Source organism: Pelecanus crispus, chromosome 9 (assembly GCF_030463565.1).
Source record: "Pelecanus crispus isolate bPelCri1 chromosome 9, bPelCri1.pri, whole genome shotgun sequence".
In the NCBI taxonomy this organism is placed as follows: domain Eukaryota; kingdom Metazoa; phylum Chordata; class Aves; order Pelecaniformes; family Pelecanidae; genus Pelecanus; species Pelecanus crispus.
Window position 1 is genome coordinate 19522036 of NC_134651.1, and position 25571 is coordinate 19547606.

General features: G+C 37.7%; 1 protein-coding gene across 1 annotated transcript; it reads right to left on the bottom strand.

Annotated features, from left to right (window-relative positions):
• Positions 1-1449: 1449 nt before the first annotated feature.
• Positions 1450-23728, bottom strand: DAW1 (dynein assembly factor with WD repeats 1). The gene is made up of 13 exons (XM_075716832.1): positions 23689-23728; positions 22315-22387; positions 19539-19683; positions 16173-16231; positions 15679-15801; positions 13979-14078; positions 10705-10812; positions 9562-9668; positions 6377-6479; positions 5871-5985; positions 4318-4394; positions 2146-2308; positions 1450-1484 (listed from the first exon to the last, which is right to left on the bottom strand). Exons 1-13 carry the CDS (start codon positions 23726-23728, stop codon positions 1450-1452), a joined length of 1248 nt encoding a protein of 415 aa, XP_075572947.1.
• Between the last annotated feature and the right edge of the window lie 1843 nt (positions 23729-25571).

Consider the following 25571-nt stretch of genomic DNA (forward strand, 5'->3'; position numbering starts at 1 on the left):
GGCACTTTTGTTTCTTCATTTACACACAAGGATGCTGGCAAGCACTCAGACATAGGCAGAACATGTCAGCATTAGTAACTTCCTATTAAATTTAACAACAATTAGAAGTCAAGTCCATAATCACCCAGAGATATACAATATAAACAAAATACCTTCAAGTTCATTCTCTGCTGCACACTTCCTTTCTTTTGTCTCCCAGGCACCACACATACTTTGTCCAATCCTACCTTCTTTGCCTCTTCATCCTTCTTCCAGGGCTGCCGGAAGAGACCTGTCGGTTCTGCTTCTTTGCTATTCCCCGCGAAGAGCAGCTGCAGTTTCAGGTGCTCTGCTAGGAGGTGGGGAGAGCTCTGCCCAGGTGAAGCCTGTTGGCAATTGCTGGCAAGAGGCAAACCTCGCTTAGAGTTCATTGTATGGTGGTAAATAACTTGCAGGAGTTCCTCATCCACTTCTCAGTTTATGTCATGATCCTTGGCTCCAAATTGTTGGTGTGTAGAGTTTCTTCATGCTGGCCATAATCTTTGGGCCAGGATTCAGAGTTGGAGTCACCACCCACATTATTTTTTTTTACCTCAGACCAAAACAGAAGTATGAGGGCTGAGCAGAAAGGAATGGAATGAATGGAAAGACGTGGGCAAGTATGAAAAGGGGGCGAGTGGGAGTTTAACTGCAGCATGCATACAGTAGTTAATAGAAATGCACTTCACAAATGGTTGCTGGTTTTCCCCGGAAATATCAAGTGGGACATTGTATTACAAGCAGTGAAACTGGCGTTTTAACTCTATACTTTATTACACACAAAAAAAGTTAATACAAAAGTACTTGGAGTGAGTGCATAACAACACCCCTTTCACACTTGAGAGTATCATAATGCTATTTTTTATTAAAAGGGTTACAAGGAAAAAATGACACACAAAGAAATGGGGCCATCCGACTGGATTCATTCACATTAATCATGATTTCTCCCAGGTGACTGAGATAACAGAGCCAGACTCTTCTCAGCAGTATCCAGTGAAGAGCTAACATGCACAAATTGAAATACAAGAAAACACTCCATTTAAAAATAAGAAAAAAACAAACTTTTTTACTGTGAGAATGATCAAACATTGAGCAGGTTTCCCAGAGAAACTCTGGGTCTACATCCTTGGAGATACTCAAAACCAGCTGAATATGGTCCTGGGCAGCTGGCTTAGTTGACGCTGCTTTGAGCAGAGGTGTTGTACTAGACAATCTCCAGAGGTTCCTTCAAATTCTACTGTTTTGTGATTCTATGATTCCATATCTACCAGACATCACCAAAGTCAAACCTGTCAAAATCTACGTAACTTCTCTACTTCAGCAAAGCTGAACAAAGAGGGTAAAAAGAAAACAGACCTGAAAGATTGAGTTTATTGGCTATGAAACTCACGAAGTAGACATATACCAAACTGGATCTTTCCTTGTCTTCAGTCAGTGCCATATTCTGCAGGTGTTGTCCTTGCTCCCTAGTAATAAAAACACATTGTGAGGCAATCATTTAGCTGTATTGCACAACTTACCCATTTTTGTTCACACCTACATCAACAATCTACCTAGAATGCTGAGGAGCCAGAGAAATATTTTTCTGTCCGTGACTAGGAAGAGACAGCAGGACCTACAGCAATATTTTAGCTGAGATCATTCTGCATCCCATATATTTTGGCAGTTCACTCAAAAGATTGAAGCGATCACAAATACTCTGTTCACATTTCCCACTGTTATTTTTTGTCTGAAGTGAATGAAACCTGAATGGAATGCAGTGCCAAATACACCAAAGGTGTGCTCCCATCTAAGAAGCTTTGCATTTTGCTCATCCAGACCTCCCTCACTGCAATACGGCATGAGAAAATGGCTTAGTCATAGGGCTGAGGCTGGTATATGCCCATAGGAAAGATGGTAGGGTATGCACGTGCCTTTATACAAATTTGTTCATGGAGGCATTCACTTAAGCCTCAGTTCCAAAGTGAGTTGCTAGCTTTTTCTGACTATCTGTTAAGTCAATGCTGGTACCTGCATTTGGGATACGGCCCAGGACACTTTTCAGACTCTAATTTTTTTTTTTTTTACCATAACAAGATTTAAAATGTCTCTCAAAAAAATTAAAAAAAATTGGAATATATTAGTTACCTGTAATGATTATATCGCCTTTGTAATTGAAAGCAGAGGAGAATATCTCATCAGTGTGACCCTCTAATATCTGAAGGCAATGTCCAGTAGCAGCATCCCAGAGTCGAGCTGTTTTATCAGAGCTGGCTGTCAGTATACGATTGCCTTTAGGGTTGAAACATATCTTTAAAAAAACATAGAAAAGAGTTATATTACTTAGCAAGTCCATATGCCTAGAAAAAGTAGCATATCTAGTGATTAAAAAGTGAAAACAGAAACCAGCAACTCTTGCATTCAGTTTTTCAGCTAAAATTCAGGATAGTATTCCACTAGAGTCACCCTGGCAAACTTCTGCGGCTGAAAATTTTGTGTATGTGCAAAGGTCTATAAACAGTGACCTTACTGTAGGATCAAGACTTCAGAACGTTATCCTCCAAAATCACAATTGCTCTACACCTGTAACAAATTTATTTAAATGTTATCATCATTCCAATGTAAAATTTATACATATTTTATAGAGTTCTACATTAAATAACATACGTCTCTATAATATCAAAACTTCCACTGAAGGCAACTCATTTTTAGTATGTTTTCATATTTGTTAAACACTCATTGCCAAAATTGCATGCATTTCCAGATAATCAGATATATTTTTATAGCACTAACCGGACAATACCAGGTTTATTATATAATGCAAAATTGCTTAATTACTGAGGGCAAAATGCCTCAGTTGCCCAGAATCACATTTCCAAGTAATAAACTTCCCAAGTGATCACAGCTACACAGAACATCTGCAGAAATAGATTGACTTTTTAACATGCTCCCAGATGAGCAGATTCTCACTTCCAGCAAAGAAATCATGCCAGCACTAAGGACCCTGATGGAAGCTGTCTGTAACCCACCCACATGTCAGCATGTACTCAGACTGCATTCCTCAGTGCATCTACACTGAGTGTGAAATACTGCACTGAGTATATTACATGAGGAAAGACTAGCCCTTCTGAACTTAATATTCTCGCAGCGGAGTGATTATAATAGCCAAATCAATACAATGAAAGCACATGAGTTTTGTTCACTAAGAACCACCCTACTTTCAAAACATTAATATTTCAATTACAAAATACATCAAACAAAAGCAGCACAGACTTGGCATACTAGCCTGGAAGCTAGTGAAAACTATCCATTTGAAGGAATAATGAAAAGTTGCAAGCATTAAATAACAAAGTTTGAAAAATACGTACAATTTTGGAAGTAACTACATGTATTTGGAACTGAACTTTGGCATTCAAAATTGAGCCAGGCAAGACTTCCAGCAAAGTACATAAGCACACTCCTCATGACCAATGATTTTTGAAATAAGGTCTATACTTCCAAGTCCCTTATGCACTTTTGAAAATAAGACTCTCCATGTATTTTGCCACAGAAATATATTTTTTTCTGTTCCGTTCCATAAATCAGGTGTGCAGAGAAATGAAAAAGAGTAAAGAGGAGCTGATCTTGTAGAAGCAAAGAATAAGGGTGATGGTAAAAGCCTCAGAGGCAATAGCCTTAAGATGTCATCAAGAGACTTAAAAACTTGTGCCTATTCTGTCAGAGAATCTGGGGACTCTGAGGGCATAATAACACAAGTACAATTTAGGGCAAGTCAGACAGAAGCTCTTTTAACTACGATCATAGTGAGTGAACATTTGGACAGCATCTCCCTCTCCGCTCCTCTGTTCTCTGCTGAGTGATTCCAGAGACCCAACCCATACACTGTTTCAGAAAAAGGAAAAAGGTAAGGAAAAACAATCATTTCAATGTTAACTAAGCCAGGTATCCATTCCAGGCAGGGATGGACTTCTTAAGTAGCTTGCTAACTGCCACAATTCTAAGGAATCAAATAGTAAATAACATGACAATATGGAGAGATGGCTCTTGGTGGAGCCTATAGGAGTGGCACACCCAGTATTATCTTAGCTCAGAAGTGAGGAGTTGGAAACAATCATTGACTTTTTAGTCAATGTTAGTTCATTTTTAGTAGAAAGGAATGTTCTTTTAGTAAAGATAACTTCTTAGCCAGACCTCTCAATCTTAAGTATTAGTAATTTTAACACCACATTCTTTAACAGTATTCCTGTGTCATGGAATAACTGGTGGATTGCATGTCACATATAATCAAATAAGAAAAGATGCAAACAACAAACAACTTACCTTTGAAATTTCACCTCCATGCCCTTCTAGCTTTGCAATGCACTTTTTTGTTTCTGCATTATAGACTCTTGCTGATCCTGTAGTAGATTAGAGCCATTTGTGATTGTTATGCTTAAGCATGCATTTCAATAAGAACATTTTAATAAGGTTGGAAGGGCCTCATCCTCAGGTCTGATTTCAAAAGAAATAGAAGACAGTCTTAACACAGTTTCCTCCAAGGACAGTGTATGTCAAAAAGGATCTGTAATCTGTTTGGAAAAGGTTGACTTCTTAATAGTTTCTGGCAGAACACTTCTAAAATGTGAATACAAATGTCCACATAGAACATGGACCACTGAAGTCAGTAATTTCAGAACGCATGTACAATATATTCAGAAAGCTGTCATTATATTTCAGATATTCATTCTATTTAATAAGCTATTAATTATATTTAATAAGCTATTGATTACACTTCAGGAACCTTTTTACATTGTCTTATGTCTTAGAATCATAGAATCGTTTAGGTTGGAAAAGACCTTTAAGATCATCCAGTCCAACCATTAACCTACACTACCAAGTCCACACTAAGCCAATCAAGGGTAGACTAGACTAAACCATGTCCCAAAGTGCCATGTCTACCCGTTTTTTGAACACTTCCAGGGATGGGGACTCCACCACCTCTCTGGGCAGCCTGTTCCAATGCTTGACTACCCTTTCCGTGAAGAAATTTTTCCCAATTTCCAACCTAAACTTCCCCTGGCACAGCTTGAACCCATTTCCTCTCGTCCTATTGCTAACTACTTGGGAGAAGAGACCCACACCCACCTCCCTACAACCTCCTTTCAGGCAGTTGTAGAGAGCGATAAGGTCCCCCCTCAGCCTCCTCTTCTCCAGACTAAACAATCCCAGTTCCCTCAGCCGCTCCTCATAAGGCCTGTGCTCCAGACCCTTCACCAGCTTTGTTGCCCTTCTCTGGACACACTCCAGAACCTCAATGTCTTTCTTGTATTGAGGGGCCCAAAACTGGACACAGTATTCCAGGTGCGGCCTCACCAGCGCTGAGTACAGGGGAACAATCACCTCCCTGCTCCTGCTGGCCACACTATTCCTGATACAAGCCAGGATGCTGTTGGCCTTCTTGGCCACCTGGGCACACTGCTGGCTCATGTTCAGCCGGCTGTCCACCAGCACCCCCAGGTCCTTTTTGGCCAGGCAGCTTTCCAGCCACTCTTCCCCAAGCCTGTAGCGTTGCATGGGGTTGTTGTGACCCAAGTGCAGGACCCGGCACTCGGCCTTGTTAAACCTCATACAGTTGGCCTCAGCCCATCAGTCCAGCCTGTCCAGTCTTAATTTAGCAGCTACAGGAAATCAGATCTAAATAGTGCCCCCCATCCAGTCTGGTATCCTGTTTCTGAAAGTGCAAATCAAAACTTTCTATAATGCAACAAACGTTGCTTGCTCTATAGTTTTGAGTCACAATACTTCACTTCCGTCAAGCTACATTCAAAGCAAAACCAAAGGAAAAAGTTGGTTTATGCTACTATTGTAATTCTTATCCCAGTCATTTCACTTACCATCAGCGGAAGCAGTTGCAATACGCTGGCCAGCATAATCAAAACAGACATCCAGTATTTCATCACTGTGACCTGTTAAAGTTGCTATATGTGTCCCAGTCAGAGCATTCCACAGCTGCATAGATAAATAAGGGTAATTTTTTACTTATTTTGACTAATTTACTTGATAGATATCTAGTTCATCCATAAAGCAACATGTATAGGCCCTTTCTGATGTCTGACGGTATTAACATGAAACTCGGGTATAAATTAATAGTCACTGTTTAGTCAGTTTAATGAAGTCCTATATATTTTTTATTTCAGTGTATTGATTAAACTAGCCTTAAAATACATATATTATTATTTAACTGGACTTCACTGAAATGAATAAGCTTATAGGTTTTACATTTAGTTGTAAATTCTTTAACAAATTACATGTACTAGTTTAAAACACTGCTCCTCCATTTACAAAAGAGATATTTTTATATATCAAGTAGCTGTATTCAGTACATACTCAACTTTCTTACCATGCATGTTTTGTCCATTGATCCAGTGACAATGAGAGAACAGTCCCAGTTGAACTGTGCACTGCTAATCTCTCCTCGGTGACCTATTAAAGTATGTAACATCCTACAGAAAAGAGAATTTACATTTTTAGTGTGTATTTTTATCTATGCATACAAATTACAAGTAAGTTTATAAAATAGTATAGTTAAGGTGTCAAGTCTTCACCATTTTATCCATTAAAGCAATTAAATGGAGTGGTGCAGCTCATTTAGGATTCTAGTACTACATCAATTCCATTTTTTATCGTTGAGACAAAGAAACAGTAAGGAACAAAAAGGAAAACTCCTCCTTTATCTTTCAAAAATATTTTAGTGAATGTATTTCCAGTGAAATGTGATGACTTTTCAGTGCCAGAGACAGATGTCTTGTATTCATCTACATACAAAGCACATACAGCAAGTTTTTCCACATTACTCTCCCATTATCCTACTTCAACGAACTGTAAACAGTACATCTTTAAAACTCCATATAATCTAAACCTTTTATAAAATCCACTGAAGATCAAATGGAACTTAATCGGGTACTTAATGTTAACGGGTTCCCAAGTAACAGGTAAATGATGGCCAAAATGAAATATGATTTGTAATCCTTGTTAATCCTAAACTTCTTGCTGCACAAAGACTGACAATATTAATTCCATTAAATTCTTCAGCTTTAGCTGGATAGAGAAAGTACAATTAGCCATTGTTGCTTCCTAAGAATTAATGGTCTATAAAGCAATGAACCCTAAAAAAGATTAATTGATATATATATATATTTTAAAGGATTAGTAAATCACGTTATTCTCACAATGCTAATATCACTGTATCATTAATAGAAAACTGCTTTAACTAATGGATAAACTAGCGACTAGAAAGACAGCTAAATGAATTTAAGTAACTGAAATGTATTTATTCATCATGTAAGATATATAAGGGTAGCTAAATTAATGTATACGCTAAATGAACAGCAAAGCAAATCTCCTGAGCAATTGAATTCTTCTATTTGTTTATGATAACAGAAACTTGATTATACTCATGTCATTTTATAGAATTACTCCTTTTACTTTCTAACAATGTGAGGCCTGCACTGTTGTAATTGTGTAGGCCTTTTTACAGTAAAAACAAAAATCAACAAGCAGAAAACAACAGTGGAAAACTTCTTCATTTTGTGTACATATTATTTGGCCATCAAGACTGCTGTTATTGTAATACCCAATACCCAGAATACCTAATAATGAAAAAAGTTTTAATTTAAAATTTAAAAGCTTTAATTTCTAAATTTCGAAAAGGCAGTCCAGGCTTCAAGCTTCAACAGAAATATCCAATCAATAAACAGAATAAATAGCAACATGTCACAGAAACCACAATCTATTAGATACACAATTAGAAAAAACAGGCTTGCGAAATGCCATAAAAAATTTCCATTTAAATTATTAAAAAAATCATCTTCAGTCATGATAATACTTCTTTAGCCTTCAGTTTCCAGTGAAATTTAATATATGGGTGCCCTAATATTTGCACTATAATTGCAAATAAGAAGAAACTGTCTCTCTCTCAGCATCCTGCTGTCCAGCTCTCCTGACCCCAGTTACAGGCTGTTGATTTATCAAATGAAGTTCTGAAGACACCTTCAACTGAACTACAGCTGGCTGACTGTATCTGCCGTTGAGAAATTATTGATGAAATACAGACCTGTATTACAAAAGCATGTGTTTCCTGCCCCCTTTTTTTTATTTTATTTTAGCATTTTATGAAGAAAATCTTGAACCTTCTTGAGATTTCTTGTCCCTCCATCAACACACAACCTCACCTACAAGATTTTTGCACATCTACCTGAACCTGTATACAGACTGCATACAGTCTGTATTCTGACTGCAGCTTTTCATTATTACTAAATGTATATATGCCCAGCTGCCACCTAAAAGACCAAATGCTGGCCCTGGCACAATCATATTGCCCACTAGCTAATTACCAGAGCTGCCAGTGTTTAAACAAGAATTTTCTCCTTCATGTTCCACTTCTTGGTATTGACCCTGCCACGAAGTCCACATTCATTTCTTAGAAAAAAAGAATGCATCATGAAAATCCCAAGACACTGACTTCACTGCAGGCTCAGACAAGAAGCTGGAAGAAGCAGCTGTTTTAAAAAAAAAAGTTTAAAAAAGACATTTGCAAGAACACCCGACTGAATGAAGTTGAATCCAAATGTCCGATTTGCTGAATGAGTGCCTCTTAAGTATTTACATGCCAAACTTTAAACTGCTGGTGTTGAATAAGCTCAAAGCTTACAGGATCAAGCCTTAAATGATGTACTATGTGTGCATTATTTTTTAAATCACATGATTACTCTCATTTTGAAGCTATACACATTGTTTATTACCCCAAGATATCACTATACACACACTTCCCTTTCATATATAAATTTCAGAGATACTGCCCTTGCTCTCACAAAAACAAAAAAGACGTGAGCTCTGAAAACATAATAGGATCGTTATCTTCATAAATTACTTTGTCAGTAATCAGGGCAATCATTTTATTATTCTACTTATACTGAGTTTCCAGTTGAAAAAACAGGTGGATTTGTCAGGATAATACAAGAAGTTCATATCTAGCTACTACATTATTATTTGTTGGCATCATCATCAAGACATTTTCTTCTCTGTAGTCAGAAGGGCCAAATTTTCTCCTCTTTATAAATTTATACTGACACAAAGACTGTGAGAAGGAAAACAGACCCTCTATGGTTTATAAAGACAATGTGACCACACTAATTTTCTATGACATAACATACACTTTCTTTCTACTTAAACAATCTGTTCCATCTAGAAATTCTAGACACCTTCCAAACCATGAGCTTCCACGCTGATAAAATATTTTCCTGTTTGGAGAATTCATCAGCAACAAGCACAGGCTCTGTCCATTCTGTCTGCCTTCTCAGTGTTAATAAGATGGAAATTTGGAACAAAAAACATACACAAAAGCACTTCATGAGCAGCATTCCTTTTCAGAAAACAAAGGGAACAGAGTAATAAATGATAAAATGTAGGAACACATACTCTAAGTGAAACAAAAACACAAGGTCTGTATTTTGTAGCTCAACATCGTCTCTTTCATTTGTCATTAAAACATGCAATGTGAAATTATATTTATTAGTATTTTAGTACCTGCCAGTGCCAACATCCCACACTGCTACAGTATGATCAAAGGAGCCAGTGATAATCCTATCTCCAGTGGTGTTGAAAGACAACGCAATAATTTCTGCTGAGTGCCCCTGAGAGAATTTTTAAAAAGGAGTATGAGAAAGCAAACTATGACTTTTCCATTAGTGTCATTCAATATGTAGCTTTTTTTCAGCAGCATAATCCTTTCATAACCCTTCAATATATTATTTACTGTCTTCTCCAGTATAACACAATTTTGACAGAAAGATCTGCTAGACTGTGGAATAGTCAGCATCCCAACAACTGCAAAAAATCAGGCACATCACTTAAGCAGTGAACAATTGTCCAGTGATGTCATCAGTGTATATTTTCCATATTTGATTTAAACAGAATCACATTTGTTCACCAATACATAGTGAAATCAGATGATTCATTTACAGTAAACTACAGTACAGCTTGTCATTTGTGTTGGTGGAGAGGCTTGGGAAAATGAAGGTAAGTGTTCTTATAAGCTAAAGGTTCACACATTCCACTGCTTTTTGCTCTGCTCAGGGCTCTGACGAAGAGAAAGTAAAGGAGGAGAAAATGCCTTCCCCACTCTATAGGCCACAAACACCAAAGGAAGCTTATGCACTACCTGTTATGTAGGATTTGTGTGAGAGAAATGCATTGAAACAGCACAGGCCAATCTAACCTGTGGAATCCCAGCAAGGCACAGAGAGCAAAGAGACATCACAATCTAGAGGTAATTGGATGGCTTGCTTCTGCTGATGTTTACAGGAAGACAATCCATACGGTGTTGTGTCTGACATTAATGTTCTCAGAGTTACTTTATGTTAATGCAGAGGAGACCAGAATTTACAGTATAGAGCTATGTTTTAATGAGCAATGTAAGGCATTCTGATCTATAGCAGTAATGTCACTGAAATGAGAAAATCTGTCTTTTGATAAATCAGACACCACAGCTTTATGATTCCCTTCAAGTTTTCTTAATCTGTTTCATAACTGCAGCCACTGTGGGACCCACGCGGTAACAGAAACTCTGCAAGTTTTGAAACCGTTATAATGGTTATACTGTTACTTGTCTCAGTTAGAAAACTAAGAAAGCAAGGAACACCTTTAAAAACATAAGGAAGGCAAACATACACTTAAAGTGACTATTTCTTCTCCTTTCTCTATATCCCATAATTTGGCGGTGGTATCCATGCTTCCCGTTGCCACCAATGTGCTCTGAAGATTAAATGATAAACACACCTGTAACAAGAAAAATTGGGTGGAAAAAGTGGGAGAGTATTTATATACATTTTCTCAAAAACAATGGGTCAGGATTAATATTTTTAAAGAAGACAAAAGTCTCACTTAATATTTTATGGCATACAGAAAAATTGCAGAGTTCTTCCAGCAGTTCACTAGAAGAGCAACAAATCCTTGTCACATAGCTCTGAATGACTACTCAAATCAAATGGACTAATTGGCGGCTTTGCAATGGCAGTGCATTAAAAAGACTTACTGGAAGATTTCCTGTATTGTTTTTTGAGCCTGGATTAAAATTCACTATTTAGCTGCTTCATTTTGTGTCACAGGGAGAAATTATTTAGTTCAGAAAGTTTTAATCAAAATCAAGACTGAAGCAGTTTGTTAACTTATTAACAGTGCACCACTGGCAGAGAACTGTATATTCAGTACCAGGATCTGTAATACAATAGATAAACTTATGCAACCTCAATAAACAGCTACAAATTTCTAAACCTCCTCCTATAACTCCAAGATGTTTTAATCACACACATACACACTTTCACACTCTTGCATGTACGTTCATCCCCTCTGTCCTGATTTTGGCTGGGATAGAGTTAATTTTCTTCCCAGGAGCTGGCATGGTGCTGTGTTTTGGATTTAGTAGGAGAAGAATGTTGATAACACACTGGTATTTTAGTTGTTCCTAAGTACTGCTTATGCTAGTCAAGGACTTTTCAGCTTCCCATGCTCTGCCAGGTGCACAAGAAACTGGGAGGGGGCACAGCCAGAATAGTTGATCCAAACTGACCAAAGGGCTATTCCATACCATATGATGTCATGCTCAGTATATAAACTATGGGGGGTTGGCCGTGGAGCAGCGATCGCTGCTCGGGAACTGTCTGGGTATCAGTCAGTGGGTGGTGAGCAATTGCATTGTGCATCACTTGCTTTGTATATTATTATTATTATAATTATTATATTGTTATTATTATCATTACTATTTTACTTTAATTATTAAACTGTTCTTATCTCAACCCAGGAGTTTTTCCTCACTCTTACTCCTCCGATTCTCTCCCCCATCCCATCGGGGTAGGGGGAGTGAGCGAGCAGCTGCGTGGTGCTTAGTTGCTGGCTGGGGCTAAACCACAACACCCTCTCACAAGATGAGTGGGTCACAAGCGCACCCCCCTTTCCTAGGAGTATGCGTTCCCCTAGTTGCAAGCACCTCCCCTAGAAAACATGAGTGCTCTAGCTTTAGTTGAGCCCATGCCACTTCCTGCAATGTGCTGATCCACACGCCAGAGATAAGGCATCCTAATTCACACACACACATCTTACAGGGGGGACAAGGGAGCCTCCTTCTTGAACCCCGTACTGACAATCCACTAGCCGGATGCAGACTCCTCATGGCATCTCCAAGAGGAAGGCTACGCTCTCTGGTCTAGGCAGAGATTGTGGTGCCCAGGGTGACTTCTGGAAGCACCAGAGCAGGTTTTGACAACTGCTGCTTCCAGACTAATGTCTCCCCCACCCTGTTATAAATTGTCTTGATTCTTTTATGCTTGGTTTTGGGCTTTTCTACTTCTTTATTTCAAAATTCTCTTTGAGATTCTCCAGTTACTGTTCAATCTGACTGACAGTACTCCCTAACACTATCATTTGGTAGGCTTCCTCTTTAACTTGATCAGCTCGAGGCAAAGACCCTCCACACAGTTTTGTGTACCCACGAACACACTCGGTACACTCACACTGTTATCTTAACAGGTGTCATTATCTAGGCTATTTGCCAAGGGCATCCCACAACATAATATTTATTTATGAAAAAGCAAGAACAAAAGCTCAACAACTTCCTTAATTAATTTTTTACATTAAAAAATCACATAGTCATCTTCCCATTCTCTGTAATTATGCAATATCATTGTTCTGCTAATAAAGAATAAGAGGTACCATGTAAAAAGGAAAACAGTAGCTTATAGCACTGGCACATTTTCACGATGTCAATTTCTTTTTTTTATGCTGAATAACTATGGACATGCCCTTGCCAGCAACGTATCATATGCAATGATGGCCTTTCAGAAACAGGTCTCATTCGGAGAAACACATCATTTTCTGCTGGCTATTATCTTCTGCTGATTACTTGCTAGCACAACTTGTAACACTTTGGGTCTAATCTAACCCCTGCAGAAGTCAGAAGAAATTGGGAGACCTTAAAATATTTAGCTAACTGATTTGTGGAAGCAAAATCACTGCAGCCTGTCTCAATAAGCAAAGATGTTCTCCGTGGTAAGAGGTATCTGTTTCAAAGTATCCAGAGAATCAAAACCCCACTGAAACCAACCTCGCCTTCCACCAAGGTAAACCACCATTTTCTCACAGTAGTTATAGGCCTTGCAATCTACAAATTAAATTCCAATTTTTCCCAGAAACGATTTCCAGAAATGCTTTATTGAATAATGATTGTACAGCTATTTTTGTTAAAAAAAAATATATTCTGCATTGAAATTACAAGTTTCAATCGTTTGCCCATATCTTTTAAATCAGAATGCTTTGCATCCAGACATTTGCTATCACTAATAGGGCTCCTGGTGCATTGGAAAGGAAACCAACCATTTTTAAGCTTCAACTGTTTTCATTTCATGTATCTTTGACATTTCAGCATCCCACATATTCCCAGTTAACACACTTAAAATTTCAGAAGTTCATTCTCCTGTGGCTTCAGTTGGTCCTGTACGTGAAGTACAGATCTCAATGTGAAAGACAGCAATACAAGCAATGACGTTCTTGTGTATTTAGTTCTGCAAATATGAGAGGCAAAACAAGATATCTAGAAAAAAAAATGGGATATATAAGCAAATCCAGGAATAAATATGTGCAATACATTGAAAATTCCAATTGTTATGGTATTTTTCAAAAATGTTTTAACATTTAGCAAACAAGGGAAATTGGAACAAACTAAAAGTAAAAGTATCTTTTCAAACGGTATACAATGTTTTATTCTATTTCTTAAGAACTGTCAGACTATCTTTTCTTGCAGTGGAGAAATGTTCACAATATCTGAATGTGTGGATAGATGCAGCAGAATAGCTGCCCCTTCCAATGTCAGCTCACAGGGACTTGGAACCCACAGCTGTCAATAATGGTGTGTGGAAGCATAAAGGAGTAAGAAACATCTGTCAGTACTCACTATTTCTGCACTATGTCCTCTGAAAGTATGATAACATTTTCCTGTTTCCGTACTCCACAGTTTGCAGGTCTTATCAAAAGATCCAGTGGCAATCTTGTCACTAAATGGAAAAAATCTTGTCACTTTTATTTAGAAAAAAACTTCTGACTTCAAAGACAGTAGAGCTCACAGAAACAATACCCAGCCATTGAAGAAGGTTGCATGCATTTTGGTACATTCTGCTGCACTACGAGATCCTGGAGCAGGACTTCACAAACAGAAGTCATGTTAAAGGAAAAAATTAGCAGACATAATTAGTTTCTAAAACAGCCCCTGTGCCTATCTATTAGCACAGAAGTGTTCGTAACAGGTGACTAACCTACATTAGGGATGAGGTTATCCGCTGTACTTCCAGATGTATTTATAAGTTATGTAATTTCATCAGATAGCATCTGTTTGTTTATCAACAGTTATAAACTCTTTTTATAAGCAGTTTACCCAAATTTCAGGGGTCGAACTCTACTCCCATTGAAGTCAGTGGAAGCGTTGTGACCAACTGCAGTTAGAGCAAGACTGAAGTGAGTTACCCAGAAAATGTAGCAACTTTTAAGACTAGCTCAAGGTTCTCATCAGATTTTTGCTCGCTATGTATTGCTTTTCTAGTTTTACGTTACAGTTTAGTTATTAATCTTTGCACAGATTTTTGTCATGCATTAGTTTCTTAAAAGTATATAAGAGAGTTTCATTAATTGCTTTTTTAAAGCAAAGAATAATATCAGAATATAAGACATCGATATAGCGAGTTCTAGGTTGGATAAAGTGTTTTCATTTAGAAGGAAATAATGATGCTCCAAAAAGTGTAAGAACAAGACTTTAACATTTATTTCTTGATATTAACTGTGTATTGCTTAAATGATAAATAGGACATCTGACAGTGAAAGAAGTAATGTGATTCAATATAAAAATAGGAATTAATTTCTCTTTTTTTGCAGAGAAGAAAAATGGTTTACTTAACATGACAGCTTCCTCAGGAAGCAAATGACAATGAAACTTCAGTAGCTAACATGTAATTCCCTTTACCTAACAGGTGGCAACTCTAACCTAAGGCAAACAGTTATTCCAGAAAACAAAAGATGCACAGAATCATATTTGACATTCATACAGCGGCACCCTGTGGATTTTATAAAAATTACTCAATAGCTGTGACACTTCTAAAGCATGTCCTAAATAATAATGAAAGTGTAACACAAAATAGAGAAATGCACTTTTGTTATGACAGAAATGTTCTTTCTCCTTAACTGAAGCAACACAAGCTGTCGTAAGTACTTATATCTCACATCATATACAAGTACACGGAGGCAGTAAAGAATGATTCAGAACACAACCTGGTCATGTAGATATTATTGAAATAGCTCTGTGTTTCAATATATTAAAATGACTCATATGTGTATTTTTCAAGACACTGAATACCTAATAAAATGTATGCTTTGAATTTCTAAATTTCTTTTAAAAAAATTATAGCAGAAAACATGCTTGAATGTATCTCATATAAATAATATGGATGTCATCCCATGGTGATCAGCTATACTTGAGCTTTACAAATTCAGAATTTGAACTCTTTCAATTTGAGACAGAGACATGTTAAAGCTTAGGTGATAGTTCTCTATTTGCAAAATAACATGATAAGCAATTATGATCTATCTCAAAGAAAATATATTTACCCATAGGGATTATTGAAAGCTATTGCATAGACAACATTTCTGTGCCCCTCCAGCGTACGTAGCTCTTCTCCTGATGCAGTATCCCATACTTTGCAGGTTCTGTCATAGCTTCCAGTGATAAAGCTAAAGCAAAGAGAAATTAATTTCTGAATACAGTGAATATCTTACTGGTCCTGGTGCATAGTCAAATGAGTTATTTCCACAGATTTCAGTTAGCACTGTCTAAGACCCTAAAATCCCTTCTTTCTTTCAGAAATATAGGTTAATGACTATAGAGGTTCCTTTTCTTTTTCCTGCTACTTTTTTGCATCTCCCATTGGTTCTCCCACAGAGGCCTGAAATCCAATCCCCAGTCGTGCTTGAAGCTGCTTATAAGCAGCACAGCTGAATTCTTTTTGCAGAAAGATAAAAGCACAGAAATTCCCTTACAATGCAATTTACAAATACAAAACTTCAATTAGTGATTATGTATTTTGACTTTGAAAACAACTTACCGGGAACCAGATTTGTTAAATGCTACATTAGTCAGTGGCAATATATGTGCTCTAAGTACCTGAAATACAAGCAGGGGCGGGAGAAGAAAACAACATTTGATGCAATTAAAAAAACAAACAAACAAAACCAAAACAATTGCTCAAAATATTTAATAGGTTAATATTTTCTCCTCCAGTCAGATTAGCAGTTACAGCTGTAATACATTAATGCCCAACTAAAAAGTCCCCTATGCCTCAGCAGGTTAGCACTGCAGATATTATATAGTATTGATTTCAAATTTATATTTTACTTGAATGAACTGTCTTTTCCTCCATGTTTGCTTTTTCTTCACCTTCTCTGAGACCAGCAAAGTAACCCGAGACCACCAAAGTAACCCTAGACCAGAGCTGAAAGTGCAAAAACAAATAAGTGGGGAGACCATGCCGGGTGAGATCACTGATGAAAGAAATCCTAAATAATATTAAGCCTTATATAGTGATTCAAGAGATCCAGCCAAATTTAGTATTTTGAGTCTTTTAGGTAATGGGATGCTTTCAGCTGGTATATGATTTTTTTTTTTTTTTAAAAACAGGAAGAACAGACATAAGTTACATCTACATCCTATGAGGTCATGACAAAAAAGGCATGCAGAACCATAACAAAGATACTTATCAAGACAAAATTCAAAGAAGGAATTTCAAATTTGATGTCTGCCTGTATGGAGGTCACTGTTTTTCTAACATTGCTTCTAAGGTCCTTTAATCAGACAGTATATATGTTTCATGTAAATTATCTCATACCCATAATAATAGATATTAAGGTTTATTAAGCATAGGTGAAAATGGTTTCAGATACTGCCAATGAAAGTCAGCGTGCCATGATACTTTGAAAATGACAGAAAAAAAAATATAATCTGGCTTGTTTTTTAATAAGGTGGCTACTGTATAACAGGATTTGCATTTGAACAACTTTCACCTATTACAAGCTGGCTTCTGCTAGAGTCTAAAGCATAATAAAATCATAACCTGGGAAGTCACAGCAATTGCTGACAGTGAAGTAAAGGGATGTTAAAAATACAGCAGTGGTCCACTAGGTCTTCTCTGTAGTGTAAGAATGAAGAAATGATTTATGAGCAATCCCATTTAATCACTGACATATTACCAGAGCTTCAACTTTTTGTTCTATCTCTAACTTTCTCAGCTGCCTGTCTCCAAAGGAAAATGAAAGGAGCTCAGAGATCTACTCAGAATAGTAGGGACTGATCAAAATGGAAGAGAAATAACAGTGGTCAAGTGAAGGACTGGGGGAGAGAGAAACAGAACAGGTATTATGTTAGAGAAACAGCAATTTCTGTTATCTACAGAAAGTAATAACACAAGTTGTACTTTCTGCTACAGCAGTGGGAATGGGCAATCAAGATGTGAAAATGACAAAAATATTTTGCTTTCTTTTAAAACAGCCACAGTATACAAATATCTGCATATGAGAATGGATAATAATGGAAATTTATGGAAATTTGATCCAGGACATTTTTAGGGCTCCATGCAGGCAGCTCTGAACAACAAACATATTTAACAATTATGAAAAAAAAAAAAGGAGGAAAATGAGATGGGTTTATGCTCAATTTCAGATCATGGGACTAATTCTGTTCTTTCTATGCCCAGTGGTGCAGTTGCTTCATCCACAGAACTCTAAGCCAGCAAGAATTGCTTGTGCAAATGATACAATAATCAAACCCTAAGGCAATATTAAAAAAATGTACCTCAGTTTTGCAAAATCTGCTATAGTAGTCCCTACAATAAAAGTCTGCAAATCACTACAGCATACCATTGCTATGTAATAGTTTAAAACCTGAGAAATTGTTACAAAAGCTTGCTTCTCTGCAGGGTGCCTAACACAACACCATCACTACAATTACTGGAAATAACAAAAAGATAGGTTTATACACTCATTGGAGATTACACTCCAGTGCAACAGAAAAAATACTGATTTCCAAACAATGCAAACACATGGAACATGGGGGCAGGGGGGGAATCGCTCTCCCACCCACCTCTTGTATTTTATTAGTATCTCAGAAGCACCTGATACTCGTGTTTCATTTTCAAGCATTAAATGGAACTGAAATATAAAACAAGTTCTTTTCACACACTTCTAACTACTCTTCAGTGAAGGAAATAAGCCAGCACTGACTGGATTTGCTTGCTTCTAGTATTGCCAAATACAGAAGCTCAAATGTGGCACCACACCCAGCAAAGAACAAATACATTATTTACACTGAAATTTGGACAAGCATTTGATGATTTGTCAGTCTCTGTGATGAACAAACAATTTTAAAAGCTTGTGAAAAGCAAGGCATTGTTGTAGTTGAGACCATACCTTAAAACAGAACAGACACTTTTTGAATTTAAGATGCCTTATTACATAGCTCTGTTTTCAAGGTTAAATACACAGATCTGTGCAGAATTCACCCAGATGTGTACTGTTGGTCAAAAGAACCCAAGTTATATCTAGCAACATGTAAGGAATTTTTTTTAGCCAAACAAACCAACACAAAACTTCTCCCTTTTCTCACTAAATTTAAGGTAACAATCAGAAACATAGCACTGACCCACAATTTTTAACAGCTACACATTGCCATCTGCTGACACAATAAAGATACAACACTTAATTATTTCAGATTGCAACATGCAATTTCTGGAAGCAATTTTATTTATATTTCCACAATTAAATACAAATAAACCTATTCTCTTTTGATAGACTGAATCCTGGATTTGAAGTCCTGAAAGGTCTCTCTAATAATTGCTCTTAAAAATCTCACTCATTTAAAATAAAATTACAAGGTGCTGTCTGTAAGCCGAAGATCAAGCTATCAATTTTCAAACATAATAGTAATGGCAGAACGTAATGACAACCAATATTACTGTATGTAGCAGAATACCTAAAATAAACACAGTTTTCACAAAATGAAAAATAAGTAGACAAGGGTATGAAAATATTTTGGGACTTTCCCAGCAGCTAATTTACTTGGGGTCTATTTACAGGTTTTATTTAAACATAACTATGGGTGTGGCTGTTCCACAGAGTCTTATTTGACAAATAAGAGAATTATTTTTCTCCATCCAAAACACACCCTTGTACATAAGCCTGTGTAAACAGTGTCTAGGAACAGTTCTACCTCCTAGCCTTTTGGGGGAATTCCTGACAGACATAACCAGGCCAGACTCAGTTGCTCTAAACAGTGCAGAGGTGATTGAAAAGAAGCAAGAAACTGGTCATAAAATTCAAATTTTGCTCTCAGGCACAATATGCAGCAGTAGAAACATATGCACACCATCACAACTGAAACCCCCCAAAATCCCCCAAATTATTTTAAAGATGCCTCTGACCTTAAAAAGATAGAACTTGTGATCCTCTTTTTCCCCTAGCTTCTCTTGCAATCTTTGTACTAAATGTATGACATGTTCCTTGCACGAAGCTGTGATGAGAGGTTCTCCTTTTCGAATTTCTTCTACTAAGGCAATGGCATCTGTGCTAATTATGAGAAAAAAACGAAACAAACAAACAAAAACCAAACCCACCAGTTTTCATCCTCTGGAAATAATTATGATTATAAAAACAAGAATATTATTTACTTGCAGAGAAACTGAAGTAAGCAATTCAATGATATACACTTATCTCATTCTGTAACGGCTTAAAGAAATATGGATAAATCTTTCTTGGTTTCTATACTTCCCTCTCTTATTAACGTTGTTCAGTAAGATTCAACTTTTAAAAATTTTAGTTTGGCAAGAACTTTACCTTGTCAAAGGGTTTCCACAGAGGGTAAGACATGGGAGATGTGTATTCAAAACTGATAGTTTTGGAACAAAGATCTAAAGTAGAATTCCATAAATTCTGAATGAATTGCCCATGAAGCAGCAAAAATCTATGCCTGTTCCTATAACTCTTACTTATGATAATAACTTCCAAAACATGGTCTGCAGTCTGATTCCTGGCCATCCGTGAGAAACTGAGGGTTGACGGTACCCAGCAGTCGAAGAACCGACATATACTTAAAACTGGTCCTAGCAAGAAAAAGCTAGCATTTCTGTTAGTATGTAAATTATTGCAGTCTAAAGGGGATTTTCTATATCAGTCCTCTAAATGGGAGCCACTAACATCCCCGTAAATTAGTATCCTCTCAGTGTTTATACTCCTGTTAAGTAATACCAGACAACTTATTTCTTTCATAAAGTGACTCATTAGGATTTATCCAGAGTACTGAGCTGGACATTTCCAGGTAGACAAAAATAAACAATTTAGAAATTTGCATTATTCATCTTGCATGTGCAGCCTACGTTGTCTACTAACTTCAGCCCACATGCAAGGATTCTTCCATATCAATGTCAATATTAAGACAATCATATTACTTCATGCCCTTCTGCCTAATAAACTCTAAGGATTTCAGCAGCTTTATTCAATGGTGGCAATTTTTTCCTCTTTCTGAAGCTCTTCCTACCAGAGCTGGCTGAGTAGAGCACGTAGGCTGACTTCTATGACCAAAACTATACTAAGTCTCTCAGCTTTCTTTTAATTTTTTTCTTTTGGGTGCCTAGAACTGGAGAAAAGCAAAAGAAATAGTTTGAGAGCTGCATAAATCCTGATAAACTTTCCATGGTGTTTGATGGCAGCCAAAAAGTTCTGTGAAAAAATCCACTAGATATGACATGCAAAATTGTGAAGTGTTCCATATTTTTTATGTGTACAAATAATTGTTGAGAGGAGATGAAGCAGAGGGAGCCAGACTTTTTACTGCCCACTGAGAGGACAAGCATCAAGGAGCACAAATGAAAAAAAGAAAAAAGAAAAAAAAAGAAATTCAATCTGAACACAAAAATACACTTTTTTGCTGTAAGGGTGGTCAAACACAGGAACAGGTTTCACAGAGAGGTTGTGGAGTCTCCAACGGGGAGATATGCAGAATCCAACTACACATGGCCCTGGTCAACCTGCTCTAGCTGACCCTGCTTTAGATGGTTTCAAGATGTCCCATCCAACCTAAACAATTCTCTGATTCTGTGGCATACCATTATATTCTGTCACTGAATGCACAAAATAGCCAGTCAAATAACCTCTCAAGCACTGGTGCATAAATAACATGTAGCAGCATTAAAGCTAATTCAGCATAGTAACTTGTCAATTCAACATTTTCATTACAACAAATTCGTCCTATTCTTCACAAGGAAGGCATAAGAGAGTTTCAGACTGGTGCCTTCCATCTGAAAACCAGAGCCAGATGTGATTGAAGATTGTCCTCCACATAGCAAGTCTCACTTGCTTCCTCATGAAGTGACCTCTGCTTTCTATCTTGCCTAAAGATACCCTATCAAACTTAAATCTAAACTGGACTTTGAAATACATTGGGGTTTTTTTTTTATTCTTCAGTGAGGCCAATCCCTGATTTTTAGATATATCAAGCTCCTGCAATTTCTTTCGTCATCTGTAGGAGACTAGAAAATCAGACTATGCACTCTTAGTTGTTCTTTTGAAGGACCCAACTGCAACTAGTTTTGCAACAAAAGAAACGAGAAAACTTCCATTACTTGCAACAGAAGCACGTACTTAGTTTCTCCACGCAAACATATGGGAGGGAATAACTTACTTCCCTGTCTTACACCATCTTACCTATGGTTGTTATGATTAATTAATTAACAGAAGAGATCTGAACTGATACCTAGTTGTTATTTTCAGTGATTTCAACAGAGGTCATTTAAACCAATGTAACTGGGGACTGACTTAGACCCACTTTTTGAAAACATTCTCAAGGCCAGAAATGCTATTACAGGACCCAAGAACTAACTGTCATTCATCACAACATTACAACGTTAAGCACTGTACATTTCTGCTGGCTTGTACAGGCATCTTGATAATCATAACTCTATAAGCAAAAAGAGACTTCACCTCTGAACAGAAAAGCATGACAGTAATAATCAGCTGGAATGCAAGATTCTCTATTTAAAATAGTAGGAGAATGATTCGACTATGTTATTTTCTTTTCTGTGTGTATTTTAGTGAAACAAGACATAACTGACCTTAATTATGTTTAAAACAATCAAATAGAGTTGTATCTGAGCATGCTATAAAACAGCAGATTGCTGTTATCTGAAATAATATCATACTTACTCAGGTCTAAGATTAAGTAGATCTATAGATCTGGTCTTTGGCTCACCACCTTGTACATATTCCAGAATAATTCCTGATTAAAAAATGTGATAAAAAGGTCTAAATTAGATATCAGGGATTTTATAACACACACTGTAGAGTGCAATGCTTCCACTTTTATTGCTCCAATGACTTCAGCAGACCTAATTCCAGTTCTTGAAACCAGAAGGATGTTGGCTGTTCTTGCTGAGAGTTAGCAGAGTGACGAACAACTCTGATCTGTTTATATGATAAAACTTATTAAACATTATTATTTATGAGCCATTTTCTATTCTGGAAATGAACCAGCTTTTTTTTCCCCAACAACTTTTTGCATGATTTCATCAGCTCTATTTTCAAAAAAGCTGTCCTGAAGATACTTGCTGTAGTTTGGTGTTCCAAGAAGCCTGGAAGGCACGTTTTACAAAACCTGCTATATTTCTTTCAGTGTTTGCAAAAGCCTTTGTGCAGTGATGTATAGAAAATTGTAACACACTTTCCATTTCCAGGTATGCTCTGGCATCTCTGCACCTTCTACTGAGCTGAAATATTAAAATGTTTAACCGCATTGCTTCCTGTTTTGAAACAGCTGTTAAAGAGTTCTGCTTGTCCTTGGTTTTCTGTGGGAAAGGATAATTTAGACTGTCATTTTGCATTTTACCAAGTCTGCAAGAAAAATATTTTATTTGAAAGAAAGATCTGTTATTACAATACAGTTCCTGAGCCGGCCATCTCCATCTTTTTTCACTTGTGAAAATTCATTAAGTCTCCTGACTGAGTTCACAATAAATGATGAAGATCGCTTAGTGGAATAGCTTTTCAAAGCATGGTTCTGCTCAGAAAAGTCACAAAACAAAGAAAGGAAAAATAAGAAACACAGCAACTTTTTGCTAAACAGGCCTTTTGATAACACATACATGCCTTTTGATAACACGTATGCATTTTTTTGGTGCCTACTACTGCCACTTTTGACTTTTTCAACTCCTTACCGCGATGCAAATAAGACTGCCTTGATTTCGCAGTGATAAATCATCAATTACGGCTCCGATCGGCAATGAGCTGCTTCCAGCTGGAAGCCTCTCAGCCAACCGCCGTGCCAAAATACCTGCACCTGAAGTCAATCCAGCTGCAGGTGCGCGATCCACCCGCTTACTCCTGCCCTAGCCCATGACGGGGGTGAGGAAAAACTCCATTACGGGGAGGTCTCCCACACGCCACCCCCCCCGCGCCTCCCTGACAGAGGCGCCCGCCACACGCCCCACGCCAGTCCCCACGCACGGCCCCGGCCCCGCCGTGCCGGCACAGCCCCTGACCGGGCAGGGAACCGTCCCGGCCTCCCCGCACCCGGCTCCGCACCCGGCGGGTAGTAGCGCAGGAGCAGCCGCCTCAGCCTCATCCTCCGCCGCCTCCGGGCTTCGGCCCGCTGCCATGGCAACGCCCCAACAGCGCCTGCGCGCATGCGCCTGCCTCAGGCGGGAAGGGCGGCTGGGTGCTGCGGGTCGCCGGTGTGGCAGACGGCCGTGGCGGTTAAACGGCGGTTAAACGGCCGCAGCCGGGCAGGGCGAGGCCTCCCATGAGGGAGCAGGTTGCCGTGAGCTTATCTGGCAGCATGGCACTATTTTATTTCCTACAGTCAATTCATAATGTCCAGGGCTTTTTGCTGTTACTTTATTTCAGCAGAACTACCCATTATAACTCCAAGACGTTAACCAGAGCAGTAATAGCCAGCTAGAAGCCCGTCACTATTTAGACAAACTTAGGTTTGATTTCTCCCAGATGCATAGGTTTATAATTATCCCTGCTGAATTTTATCTACCTTTTATTGTGCTTTCACGTAGCATTGCAAGGTTTTTCTGCGGTTTTCATAGTCAGCTCGTCTTGACTACCCTGAATGCCATCAGCTAGAACTGCTCGCACGATACAACTCACACAGACCTGCAAGGGCTTGTAATTTACGCTGTAGAAAAGAAAGTATGAGATCTTCAAGGGCTAGAGTGCACTGAAAAATGATAAAATTTGGAGTGCTAAAGAGCCACAAGTAACAGCATAACAAATATATGAAAGCTATTTGAAAAGCAAATAGTCACTTAATTACTAAGGAAAGCAGGCAAAGATTAAAAAAAAAAAAAAACCAAACCTAATCAGCTTAATTTTTTTTCAGAGAAACTCAGGACAGATACATGAGTATGAAATACTGTTTCATCAAAGACAGTAGAAAAGAATGTATTTGAAAAGAGATAACCAACATGAAATCATTAAAAGATAATGTATTAACAGAAGCAAAAACTTGCGTCAAGCTTTGTGCAGAAATGACTGTAGAGCATCAATAGGGGGAAGCAGTGAACACATTTTCATTTAGCAAATCTCCTCATAGCCCCCATTGTTGACAATGGGTCAACATAAGACAGTCCCAGTCGGTGTTTAACAATACGTGACTTTTCTGAAAACACCCGTATGGCTCCCTACAGCTTCACTTTGAAGACAGTCCTTTGGTTTTTGAAAGCCAGGAAGTATGGCTGATTCCAGATTTACTTTGGGACATGACTGGGGACAGAGTGGTCTCTGCGTTTTTCATTCCAATTTGTTTGTTTAAATCTTTTGTCTTATTTGTATGTGGAAAGTCTTGAGGCAGATAAGAAATATTTTTATTGAAAACAAATAATCCAAACAGCTTTCCAACTGAATTGACTTACTTGGACCAACGCTATTCAAAAATAACTTTTTGAACAACCCCTAGCGTTGGTGGTCTCCAGTTTCTTAACAGCTTTTTGTATTTGTTTAGCATAATATGTATCCGCCCAGATTATAATTTCAGAATGTACATATTTTTCTGTTCTTTCAACTTAAGTGACGTGAACAACAGACATGGTGTGGGCACTGCTTGCTACGTTAACACCTTCTTGTTCTTCATAAACACGCATTCATGCAGCCTTTCTGGTGTCTTCAGTATTACTTAACACCAACTAAAAGTGCTACGTTTAATTTTTTTAGTCAAATTTAAAGGCTTGATACTTCTCTACAGCAAATTAAGACTATATGCAGTTCAACTGTAATTTATGCAGTAAGCATCTCTTCGATTCTGTACTTCAGGGTTGTATTTACATCATTGAATCAATTATTGCGACATTGTTGAGCAATCATTTTTTCAAGGTTTTGCATATCATAATATGCCAACAAGCTTTTTTTTTTCTTTGCTTTTCATGAGACAAAGAAAGGGAAAATGCAGGCCCAGTCTAAAC